Source organism: Opisthocomus hoazin, chromosome 3 (genome assembly GCF_030867145.1).
Source record: "Opisthocomus hoazin isolate bOpiHoa1 chromosome 3, bOpiHoa1.hap1, whole genome shotgun sequence".
NCBI lineage: Eukaryota > Metazoa > Chordata > Aves > Opisthocomiformes > Opisthocomidae > Opisthocomus > Opisthocomus hoazin.
In genome coordinates this window covers 241393-253784 of record NC_134416.1, presented here as the reverse complement: position 1 = coordinate 253784, position 12392 = coordinate 241393, and the positions used below count along the sequence as shown (strand labels likewise).

At 44.3% G+C, this 12392-nt stretch overlaps 1 protein-coding gene across 1 annotated transcript; it reads left to right on the top strand.

Moving 5' to 3' along the window:
• Nucleotides 1-1633: 1633 nt before the first annotated feature.
• FAM83H (family with sequence similarity 83 member H) lies at nucleotides 1634-10954 on the top strand. Its single transcript, XM_009939380.2, has 4 exons — nucleotides 1634-2094; nucleotides 4218-4382; nucleotides 4737-4861; nucleotides 8209-10954. The coding sequence occupies exons 1-4, from the start codon at nucleotides 1648-1650 to the stop codon at nucleotides 10853-10855; spliced, it is 3384 nt and encodes a 1127-aa protein (XP_009937682.1). The 5' UTR covers nucleotides 1634-1647; the 3' UTR covers nucleotides 10856-10954.
• The last annotated feature ends 1438 nt before the right edge of the window (nucleotides 10955-12392 follow it).

The following is a 12392-nucleotide window of genomic DNA, read 5'->3' as shown; positions in this document are numbered from 1 at the left end:
ATAGGTGACTTGAGCACACGAAAATGGAGGTGTATAGTGGACTGCTTTTTATTTGAAGAGAAAAAAGATAGAACGAGAATTAGATTGGGAAGATAAATCTAGACAATTCAGACTACAAATCAGGCTCTGTGTGTAGACAATAAAGATGATTACCTGTTGGAATACTTCACACAGGTACCTGTTAGATTCACTTGCTATCTTTATATTAAGACCATATTTTTTCCTGTTGTATCATGCAGCTCTACTACGAGTTATAGTTTGAAGCAGGAGTAACATAGCACTGGTCTGTGCTATGCAGGTAGTCAGATAAGAAAGTCCACTCAGGCTTTATCTTAAGTCTATTCTAGCTTTATACTGACAGCTATTAACAAGAGTGGTAGTATGGGCCTGAAGTCTTTCTTGATTCCTCCCACATCCATGGCAATCCCTTTCATTTTGGGAGCAGAAGTGTTGGATGTCAATGACGATAGCAGCTACTTTCACCCTCTATACTCAGACTTCCTATTAATGTAACTTTGCGTGAGTGGTCAAGGACAGCCACAGTCTTTTTTTTGATTATGTGGAAACCTCTGTTGGCATGGCAGTGCTGGGGCCCCAGGAAAAGTATGGCTGAGCATTGACATTAATTGAGGGTCAGAAACCAAAGTGCTTTGGAGTTCTTTGAAGAGCATTAGGATATTATTTATTGAGTTGTATTTGTGGCACAACAAGCTTTTCTTCCAAAAATTGGTTAAAATAAAAATTGTCTTTAGTTGCAGATAATAGGTTCCCTACAGACAATTGTCAAATATTGAAAATGAGCCCTTCGGCTCAGATTTTTCGCAACATCAGGAGACTGAAGAAGCAATCATGTCATAGAATCAGAGAATCGTTTTGGTTGAAAGGGACCTTTAAATGTCAACTAGCCCAGCCCCCCTGCAATGAGCTGGGACATCTTGAACTAGATCAGGTTACTCAGAGCCCTGTCCAACCAAACCTTGAATGTCCCTTGTTTTTTATTTCTTCATGGATCTTATGAAGGCTTGTCTGACTTCTGCCCATGCTACAACAGCAGGATACCCTAATACTTGCCTCTGTTCCACTTATACCCTGCTTCTATGCATATGCTGAGGTGATTATAACACTCAATTTATAAGGATCCAGAGGGTGCATTTGTATACATGCATATGCTTTCTGGTTTAGTGCCATATTACACACAGTAAATAATTTTTGTAGCATTTGCTAATGAGTATTAATGGAGTTCAGATAATAACTAGCAGCATTGTTCTTTTTTGGGGGGAAGGTAGATTTAAAACAAAAGACAAACTTAGCAATCGTCGGCCTAAAAAAGAAACTTGGTCATTCTATTAGATGCATCATCCTTGTTCATCACAGTGCTGCCCGATTTGATTTGTTCCTTATTTTGCCCCAAAACATTTAACTGTGTTAAAGTAGTGCTTAAGTGATTACTGCCTTTGCCTAATTTAAGGATCCCCATCCATTCAGAATGAACTTTCTCCAACATTACTCTGTGTGCTTTGAATCTCTTCCATTTTGATTTTGCCATCATGAACCCCCAGCTCTCACCATTTATGAGGATGGATGTGTCATTGGAGTGAAACTGCTCTCATTGTTGGTTATTCTTTTCTTACAGCTCTCCCTCCCCTCATGGCTCGTCGATCTCAAAGCTCATCACAGGGGGACAATCCCCTTGACCCTAACTATCTTCCGCCGCATTACAAGGAGTATTACCGTTTAGCTCTGGATGTGCTTACTGAAGAGGGCAAAGAAAGTTACCAGCGCTTTCTGGCAGAGGAAGCAGCCCCTGATTTTCTTTGCAACTCAGAGGTGGATCACATCATACAGAATCTGCAGAAACCCCAGTATGCCAATCAGGAAGGTAGCACAGACACCACAGGTGACAATGACATGGATGGATCCTCTGGGACTTACTGGCCCATGAACTCAGACCTTGCTGTTCCTGAGCTTGACCTGGGCTGGCCAATGGTCTTTGGGTTCAGGGGAACAGAGGTGACAACCCTCGTGCAACCACCACCCCCAGACAATCCCAGCATTAAGGAGGAGGCTCGCAGAATGATTCGAGCAGCTCAACAGGTGAGACAGTGAAGAGCCCAGCTAAAGCAGAGATAAAATTATATGTGTGCGAAAGATGAATCAGAATGCATCAGGTCCTCTGCTAATTCTCTTAACTTTGCTCCCAGGACCTGACAGAGGGAAGGATGATTCTAAAACTACCATTTACTGCATCAAAGCTAGCCTCTGCTCTCTGGTCTCATGGAAAAGTGTGTAAGGCTATGCTAAATTAAATCAAGAGTTCACAGAATCACGGAATAGTTGAGGTTGAAAGGGACCTCTGGAGACGGTCTAGTCCAGCCCGCCTGCTCAAAGCAGGGTCAATTAGAGAGGCTTACTTAGGACATATCCTTGAGTATTTCCAAGGATGGAAACTTGACAACCTTTCTGGCCAACCTGCTCGTGTTCAATCACCCTTACAGTAAAAGAGGTTTTTCTTACATTTAACTGGAACTTCCTATATTTCAGTTTGTGTCTTGTCCTTTCACTGGGTACCACTGAGAAGAGGCTGGCTCCATCTTCCTTACACCCTTCCATCAGATATTTATACTGACTGATAAAATAAGAGTTGCAAAGATGTTGTGGGTTTGTGTGGCAAAGTTTTGGTAGCAGGGGGGCTATAGGGGTGGCTTCTGTGAGAAGCTGCGAGAAGCTTCCCCCATGTCTGATAAAGCCAGAGCCATCTGGCTCTAAGATGGACCTGCCTCTGGACAAGGCCAAGCCAATCAGTGACAGTGGTAGCGCCTTTGGGATAATATATTTAAGAAGGAGAAAAAAAAAAAGAACTGCAGTGAAATGGCAGTGAAGAGAGAGGAGTGAGATGATGTGAGAGAAACAACTCTGCAGACACCAAGGTCAGTGAAGAAGGAGGGGGGAGGAGGTGCTCGAGATGCTGAAGCAGAGAGTCTTCCATTGCAGCTCGTGCTGAAGACCATGGTGAGGCAGGTTGTCCCCTTGCAGTCCATGGAGGTCCATGGTGGAGCAGATCTCCACCTGTAGCAAATGGAAGGGACCACACGCCGGAGCAGATGGATGCCTGAAGGAAGCTCTGAACCCATGGGCAGCCTGCACTGGAGCAGGCTCCTGCCAGGACCTGCAGACCCATGGAGAGAGGAGCCTACACCAGAGCAGGTTTGCTGGCAGGGCTTGTGACCCCGTGGGGGACCCACGCTGGACCAGCCTGTTCCTGAAGGACTGCAGCCCATGGGAAGGACTCAACATTGGAGAAGTTTGTGGAGAACTGTCTCCCATGAGAGGGACCTCATGCTGGAGCAGGGGAAGAGTGTGAGGAGTCCTCCCCCTGAGGAGGATGGAACGGCAGAGACAACGTGTGATGAACTGACTGTAACCCCCATTCCCCGTCCCTGTGCCACTCAGGGGGAGGAGGTAGAGAAATGGGAGTGAAGTTGAGCCTGGGAAGAAGGGAGGGGTGGGGGGAAGGTGTTTTCAGATCTGTTTTTATTTCTCACTGTCCTACTCTGATTTGATTGGTGATAAATTAAACTCTCTTTTCTCCCCAAGTTCAGTCTGTTTTGTCCGTGACAGTAATTGGTGAGTGATCTCCCCCTGTCCTTATCTCGACTCTCGAGCCTTTCATCATATTTCCTGTCCCCTGTCCAGTTGAGGAGGGGGAGTGACAGAGTCGTTTTGGTGGGCACCTGGCATTTATCCAGGCCAAACCAAAACAGAAGGCCAGGGAGCCAGAGCTTTGAAGCTGCTTCCCATATTACCAGCATATAGATGCAGCTATATAGTGGCTGCCTGAACGTTGGCCAGGAATGTATCTAAAAAAGGCATGGGCGTGTCAGAGGGGGTGAGCAGGTAGTGGCCGAGCAGCTCCAAAAAATACCTGCTATCATTGCATTAATGAATAAGGGAACGCTCAGTGGCAGTGAGGTTTTTGCCTCACCTCTCATCCTCATATACAGAATATGCACCTTAGATAGCAATTCTGTTTCTCGTTCTGGAACAATGCGCACAGTGTTTAGAGGAACCTTTAAATGGGAAGGTTCCTGTTTATAAAGGAAGTTGAAATGGAGATGGTGCAGCAGTGCAGCTTTGGAATGTGAGGTGCTGGGGAACGTGATCAGTCAGGGCGTAAGCAGGCACAGATTGCTGATGTCTTTCTTGCATTCTTTTCCTAGGTGGTAGCCATAGTGATGGACATTTTTACTGATGTGGATCTGCTCTTTGAGGTGTTGGATGCTGCTGCTCGCAGAGTGCCTGTGTACATCTTGCTGGATGAAATGAACTCTCAACTTTTCCTTGATACAGCTGCTAAATGCAGAGTCAACCTTAACTATGTGGAGGTGAGCAAACCAATGATGTGCCCTGCCCCTAATTCACATCCTGAGGGGTATATGTCCTGGGCCACAGAAGGCTGTTACGGCAGTAAAAACCCAAGAAAGGGGAAAATGGGCCAGAGCCTAGTGAAAGATGAGTATGAAGAAAGCTAGGAGAGCTGGCACAACAATACAGGGCTGAAGGCTGAGGACATGCTAATAAAGAGGTTCTTCTAGCCATTGTGTGTGCATACAGAATCGCTAGAGCTGGAGTATAAAAATGGTGGCAGGATGGAAGTTAAAAGAGCAAAGGGAAGAAGGAGGGGCAGGGGGAGGGAAGTAACAGCTTCCAACTGAGTCAGTGCCTTGTCTGGTTTGCAGTTCCTAAGGGTGAGGACAGTTTCTGGCCCAACCTACTACTGCCGCACAGGGATGTCCTTCAAAGGCCATGTGAAAGAGAAATTCCTCTTGGTGGACTGCATGGTGGTGCTGAGTGGCAACTACAGGTGAGAAGCCCTGCAACGTTAATGTCCCAGTTTCAGTGAGAAAGAGGCTGGTTATTGGCAAAGCAGTGCTTCGGCACATCAGTGACAAAAGCTTTTCTCACTGAAGGATACTGAGCAGCAATTTTCATTTTGCAACTGAGGTAGATGCACCAATTAAACAAGCCCTGACACCCAAAGCCAAGCTTCCTTCACATCAAGAGTGTAAATGATCTGCAAAAAACATAGAGTAATTATAAAGTGTTGTGGGTTAACCCCAGTAGAAAGCTAAGCCCCTGTCGTAGTTTAGCCAAAACCACAACAGCCCCACACGGATGTTCACTCACTACTTCCAGCAGGATGTGGGAGAGAATCGGAAGGGCAAACATGAGAAAACTCGTGGGTTGAGATAAAGACAGTTTAACAGCTAAAGCAAACCTGCACACACAAGCAAAGCAAAATAAGGAATCCATTCACTACTTCCCATCGGCAGGCAGATACCTAGCCATTTCCAGGAAAGCAGAGCATGACTTGGGAAGACAAATGCCAGAACGCTGAATGTCTTGCCTCTGGTCCTGTCACTTGTCTCTGGTCCTGTCACTGGGTACCACTGACCAACCCTAATCCAACAACTCCCTTCAAAGCAGAGTAGTTAAAGAGACAAGGAGCAAGTTACTTGTATGGAATTACCCACATCTCTCTTGTTAGTAACTATACTACACCCATGTTATGCCCAAGTATCTCAATCAAGTGTTGTATGTTATTGTATCCCATTTTCTGTTGTTAGACCAAAACATATCTTGCATCATTGCTCTTAACCAAAATCTACTCCAGTCTGTCAGTATCCCCTCCCCCACTGCAGCCTCAAAATCTCCGTCAAATAACATTGTATAGGAAGGCAAACATAGGCCTTTCTTATGCTGATATAAGAAACCTTTTGTAGCTGTCTGAAAGTACTCATGGGCACTTTACCGGTAGCTGTCCAACAACCCTGCTCAAAGTAAAGCCATCTTCAATGCTACATTGCTTAGGCCCATGTCCAGTCGGGGTTTGAATATCTCCAGGGTTACAGACCCCCCAGCCTCCCTGGGCAGCTGCTCCAGTGTTTGACTACCCTCATTGTGAAGATTTTTTTCTTTATAGCTCATAGGTATTTCTCTTGCTGCAATTGTATCTCTTGCCTTGTATCTGCCCAGTACTTCTGGGAAAAGGCTGGTTCCATTTTCTTTATAACCAGCCTTTACGTAGTTGAGGACAGCAATCAGGTTATTGCCCCCACTCCCGCCATCCTTAGCATACTTCTCTTCAGGCTGAACAAGCTCAGCTCTCCCAGCCTTGCCTCGTACCTAACATACTCTATCCTGCTGTCCGTCTTGGTAGCCCTCTGCTAAACTTCCTCCACTTTGTCAACAGATTTCTTGTACTGGGAAGCCTAAAACTGGGAAACCATGAACCAGTATATTCTAGGGTCCACTCAGCTGGAAAGCAGCTTGGTAGAAAAGGATCTGGGGGTCTTGGTGGACACCAAGTTGAACATGCGCTAGCAATGTGCCCTTGCCACAAGGAAGGCAAATGGTATCCTGGGCTGCATTAGGCAAAGCATTGCCAGCAGGTTGAGGGAGGTGGTCCTTCCCCTTTATTCAGCAGTGGGAAGGCCACACCTGGAGTGCTATGTCCAGTACAAGAAAGACTGGAGAGTGTCCAGTGAAGGGCCACAAGGATGATGAAGGGACCAGAGTACCTCATATGTAAGGAAAGGCTGAGAGAGCTGGGACTGTTTAGCCTAGAGAAGAGACAGCTTGGGGGGATCTTATTAATGTATATCGATACCTGAAGGGAACGTGCAAAGAGAACAGATGGAGCCAGGCTCTTTCAGGGGTGCCCAGTGGCAGGACGAGAGGCAATGGGCACAAACTGAACCACAGGAGGTTCCATTTGAACATAAGGACATGCTTTTTTACTGTGAGGTTAACTGAACACTGGAATAGGATGCCCAGGGACCTTGTGGAGTCTCTCTCCTTAGAGATATTCTAAAACCATCTGGACATGGTCCTGGGCAACTGGCTCCAGGTAGCCTTGCTTGAGCAGGGGTGTTGGACCAGATGACCTCCAGAGGTCCTTTCCAACCTCAGCCATTCTGTGATTCTGTGAAAACCAGACTCAATACTCCAGATACAGTTTCACAAGTGCTGACTAGGGAAGAAATAATTGCTTCCATTGACCTGTTGGCTGCACTTTCACTACTGCATCCCTGTATGTGTTGAGCCACCATCGCTGCAAAGGTGCTGCTGTCTTTTTTTCATCTTCTTGCCTGCCAGAACCCCCAAGTCATTTTCAGCCAAGCTGCTTTCTAGATAGTCATCCTCAGCCTGTATTTGTGGATGGGTTTGTTCCATCTCAAGTGCAAGATTCTGCATTTGCTTTTGCTAAATTTCATGAGGTTCCTGTCAGCACATTTCCCCAGCCTGTTGAGGTTCCCCTGACTGGCATATAGACTGTGCCATCCCCCCATTCTGCTGGTGTCATCTTCAAGCTTGCCGAGGGTGCACACTGTCCTGTTGTCCAGGCCATTAATGACAGTGTTAAACACTATTTCCCCAAGCCCTGTCCCCTGAGGAACACCACTTGTAACTGAAGTCAGACTTCAAATCATTGACCACCACCCATTAAGCCTGCCAGTCCAACCAATTTCCTGTTCACTGTGTGGCACATTCATTCAGGCCACAGTGTTCCAATTTGGCTACAAAGATACTTACGTAAAGGCCATGTGGAAACCCTAGCAAAAGTCAAGACAACCCACATCTTCCTCTGTCCCCTTGTCCACTTAGACAGCCTTCTCTCTGTAGAAGGGAAGCAGGTGGGGTCAGGCATGGTTTGCCCTTGGTAAATCCCTGCTGTCTGATCCCAGCTGTCTTTCTGTTATTCCCACGCCTGGAAATGGCTTCCAGGAAGATTTGCTCCACAATTTTCCCTCAGACTGGGGTAAGCTGACTTGCTATAGTTCCCTAGTAGATCCTTTTGGTCTTTTTAAAGATGGGCACAACATTTCAGTTATAAAAACGAATTACAACCCAAAGTAATTGCAGGAGCATCTACTTCATAGAAGGATTATCGTCAGCTTGCTCTCTTGCTGTTATTACTACTGACTGGCTTTTTTAGAACATTTCCTTGTAAAATCCTCTGCAAAGATGTGATGCCAAATCAATTTACAACTATGACGCTTGGGAACAATAGTGTGTAATGAATGGCTGCCTGAGCAGTGAATGATGTCAGGACAATTTTCTTCAGGCAAGCAAATAGTTCAATGTAGAGTGGCACAATCAAGTTACTTGATACTAATACACTATCATTGCTTCTATTTCTCTTTGTAGTTTTATGTGGTCTTTTGAGAAGATTCACAGAAGCATTGCACACATCTTCCAGGGGGAGCTGGTGGCCAGTTTCGATGAAGAATTCCGAATTTTGTTTGCACAGTCAGAACCTCTTGTTCCTCCAGCCAATGTCTTGGCAAAGGCAGAGAACATATTTGCCATGACTCCCTTTAGCAATAACATGCCTTTGTTTCCAAAAAAAGCACCCCTGATGTTCCAGAGGGATGACAATCTTTTCCCCTCCTTTATGGACAGAGTTGATCCAGACAGGTACTTCCTGTCAAATTTCAGGCGGGATGACATGTTGCGCCATACTGTGGAGGGATCAGCCATGCGAATGTATAAAAAGGTAGAAATGGAGAATTCTCAGATGGATCCTGTCAGGGGTTTTCTCCGTTCCAAGCAGTTGGAGTTGGATGCTTTTAAGAGACACAGTTTTGCAGAAGGAACATTTGAAAATTTTGCTTCTTCTAAACAGTATGCCAGGCAGATGTTCATGAACAATATGGATGAATTTAAAATCCACTCTAGTCATTTTCAGAAGGATCAGTTCTACCAGTACCAGTTTGAACATCCCCATCTTTCTGGCAGACCTCAGGGACTCTTTGAGAGAATTCGAGGTGGTAGGCCAGGATTCAATGAACTGGAAGACTATGGAGAGGGACCCAGATATCCTGAACTTGAATCCAATTTTCCACAGGAGGGCTTCCCATTAAGGCTGGATTACGTACCTTCAAATTCTTCCAGGGAAGTGAGACATGGCTCTGATCAGCTGAATCCTGCAGGCAATGGCCCAGTAGGAATGATGTTAAGAAGGCAGAATATAGGACAGAAATTTATTTGCCAGACTTCTCCTACACAGAAACAAAGCCTGGAACAACGCATGTTCTTCCAAGACAAAGATGAGGACCAAGATGAAGACAAGAACACACAGGAAAATAGAACAGGTTTACGTAACTGGAGGATTTCTTCATACCTTAGTGCATACCAGTCTGAACCAGAAGAAGGTCTTCCAATGCCTATGGAATCAGAGGCATATAATGATGTTCTTGGGGATACGCTCACAAAGCACCCCACTGACCTCATCCCAGCATTCAAATCCCCTATGTCTTTTAATAGCAAGTCACTAGGAATTGAAAGTGCCAAAGAATTTGCAGATCCTGATAGAGTAGGTGAAGAAACTCCTATAACGAAACAAGATGCCTTTAGGTCCAGAATAAATCCTTTGATCCAGAGGACCTCAAGGCTCAGGTCGTCTCTGATTTTCAGTGCTGCCAAGTTAGATCAGCCTAACACTGCCATAGAAAAGGTTCAGATGATCCAAAAAGAACAAATGTCCAGTGAGTTGACAAAAGACAATGAAACTATAAAGACAGCTGCCTCATCTAAAGTGGCAGAACTTTTAGAGAAGTACAAAGCTGTGGGCAAAGACACAGAGCGAGCTACAGTCACTCACACCAAAGCTGTTTCCAGTTATCTACAGGAAGAATCACAGAATACAGAGAAGAAATGTACCAAATCTGTGCAGTATAAGATTCTGGAGAGTAGGGTACTAGACTCCAAAGACTCATGCAGTACTTACAAAGTGCATGGAGAGGCTGACAGACCTTTTGGAATGGCCTCATCAACCCCCCAGCTTGTTGACACATTGAGTAAAGATCCCCTAGCACATATTAGCACTAAGGTGGACAAATTATCATCTCGGTTTTACCCCATAGAGAATAAACCTGCTCTTCCAGAGAAGGAGAGTCTGATATTTGTAGGAGACACTCAGAAGTTGACTCTTCCAGACAAGAAGGAAAGAGTTTCATTTAAAGAAGACACTCAGAAACTAGTCAGTACAGAACTGAAGAAACCACCGATTAGGACAAGTACCACATCAGTTCTTGAAAACTTATCTAGAAGTCAAGGGTCTGACAGCTCTCTCAATAAATCTGAGGAAGACTGTTCAAAACAAGAACAAAATCCAATGGAATTTTTGAGAAAAGGGTCACTACGGCTGAAGCAGCTTTTGAACCCCAAAGGTGAAAAGAAATTGGAGGAGGAACCTACTTCTGAGAGTGGAAGATCTGACAAGCAGGCTGTGGTTCTCAAACGATCTTCTGTAGGGGACTGTCAGGAAATGATGGAGGAAGAAAAAACCCATAAATTTGCAACACCACTTCCTCCCAAAAGCAGCCAGCCAACACAGGGGAGATTTCCTTCATCCACTGCTAACATCCTGTACAGCAGCAACCTCCGTGATGATACCAAAGTGATTTTGGAACAAATCTCTGCAAACAGCCAGAAGAACAGAGCTGAACTGGCCAAGCAGCTACCATCCACTAGTAATCCTGATCTTTCTAAATCAGCTACAAGCTTGGAAAGGAAAGGTGAGAAGGAGAAAAGCTGTAACATCCACAGGTCAGAGAGTTTTGGGAGCCAGAAACGAAATCTTCAGCGGCAACCATCAGAGGATAGAGATACTCTTCTGAAAAAAATGGAGAATATGCGTAAGGAGAAACGAGTCTACAGTCGGTTTGAGGTCTTCTGCAAAAAGGATGAACATACAAGTCAAAGTGAAGAGGAATATGACACAGATGCCAAAGATAAGAAGATGGGAAAATTTATGCCCAAAATCCTGGGGACCTTCAAGACCAAAAAATGATCATAGAAATACTATTTAATTGCATATAATCACTGACTGTCAAAGGGGAATGAGGAAGTAACTTGTTTATGATGGCTGTAAGCACCATAGGCAATACTCTTCGAGGTTAGTGAGTGGAAATGTGCTCAGCATTAGACACCTATGGCACAATTTGCCCAATAGTCATGTGAATCAGGCAACCTTATCACAGTATGTTTCAAATAAAATTATTAAATTGCCAAAATGCTTAAAACAAAGAAATAAAGTAAGAGTCTCTTTATGTTATGCTCAGGGAACATTTTCAGCAGCCAAAACAATTCCACTTTCAGAAGGAAAGAATAAAAAATGATAAAATTTCAGTCCAGGAAAGAAGAATATATGCAGACACACACATGCATTAACTGGAAACAAATGTTTAAACCCCAATTGTTTCTCAGGTACAGGTATCTTTTCTTTGTGTCTAATAATGAATCTAATATGGGAGGCACCTTTTTGAAGGTTTACAGGAGAAAAAAATACTGTAAACTTTTTGCCCTTATCTGTGGTTATGGTTTTGGCTAGCAGTACATGCTCAGCTTTCACATTTACCGTTTTCTAAGCCTGTTGGTTCTGGTTTGTTATTGGTTTGTTTCCTTAGGTATAATAGAAGTAGTGCTTTAGTGGGTGAGCTGAAAGATGCAGCTGAAATGCCATAAAAAAGGAAACTGACATGCTGTTAATAGAGAAGGACCTCTTTTAGGACTCCTTTTCAACTGAGTTGGGAGTAATTAAGCATCTAAAATGCTGTCTTGGCCAAGTAAGAACTTCCTTGACAATGTAATTCCATTAAGTGATTGTGGGGAGGCGAGGACATTCATTTGTTAGCACATCTTTGCATGTGAAGACAAGGCAAGAAGGGATGCAGAATAATGGAAGGAATAAGGCTGCTGGAATTTTCAAGCTCAGAAGTGTTTTATCTTATGTAACTTTCTTGTAGTAGTTTGATACCATGTTTAACCACACAGCTTTAAAACAGTCCAGATTAGCCTGTAAATTCATGCTGTTGTGTCTGGCAGGACAGGAGGTAGAGGCAGAAGCTATCAACAAAATGCTGTACATAATGTTTAGTTACTTGTTTTTTCCCCACAGTTTGTACTGTCTGTGCTTGGCATCCAGCAGGATTGCCAAACTGGGTTTTTTTATTCCTGGTCTTTGTGCTGTAGTCTAAAGAGATGGAAAGGTAGAATGCTCTTACATGGAACTAGGCTTCTGAATTTCCCATTCCCATTAGCTTGGATTTCATGATTACCCACTCGTGGCATTAGCTGCAAGCTCACTAAACCAGTTCAGGTACGTGGCTGACAGATGGAGGCTAGAGGCTGCGTTGGTTCCTGAAGATAACTTTAGTAAGATCTTTAAAACTTCATTTTTTTTTGTTTTTTTGATGCCAGCTCCCATGGTAGCAGGCTTCATATAATTTAGCAGGCTTTATATAATTTACGTATCTGTAACAATTCATGATTATTTTACTGTTTGCTGAAAACCCTGGGAAATGAATGTGCGGCTAGACTGGCTATTT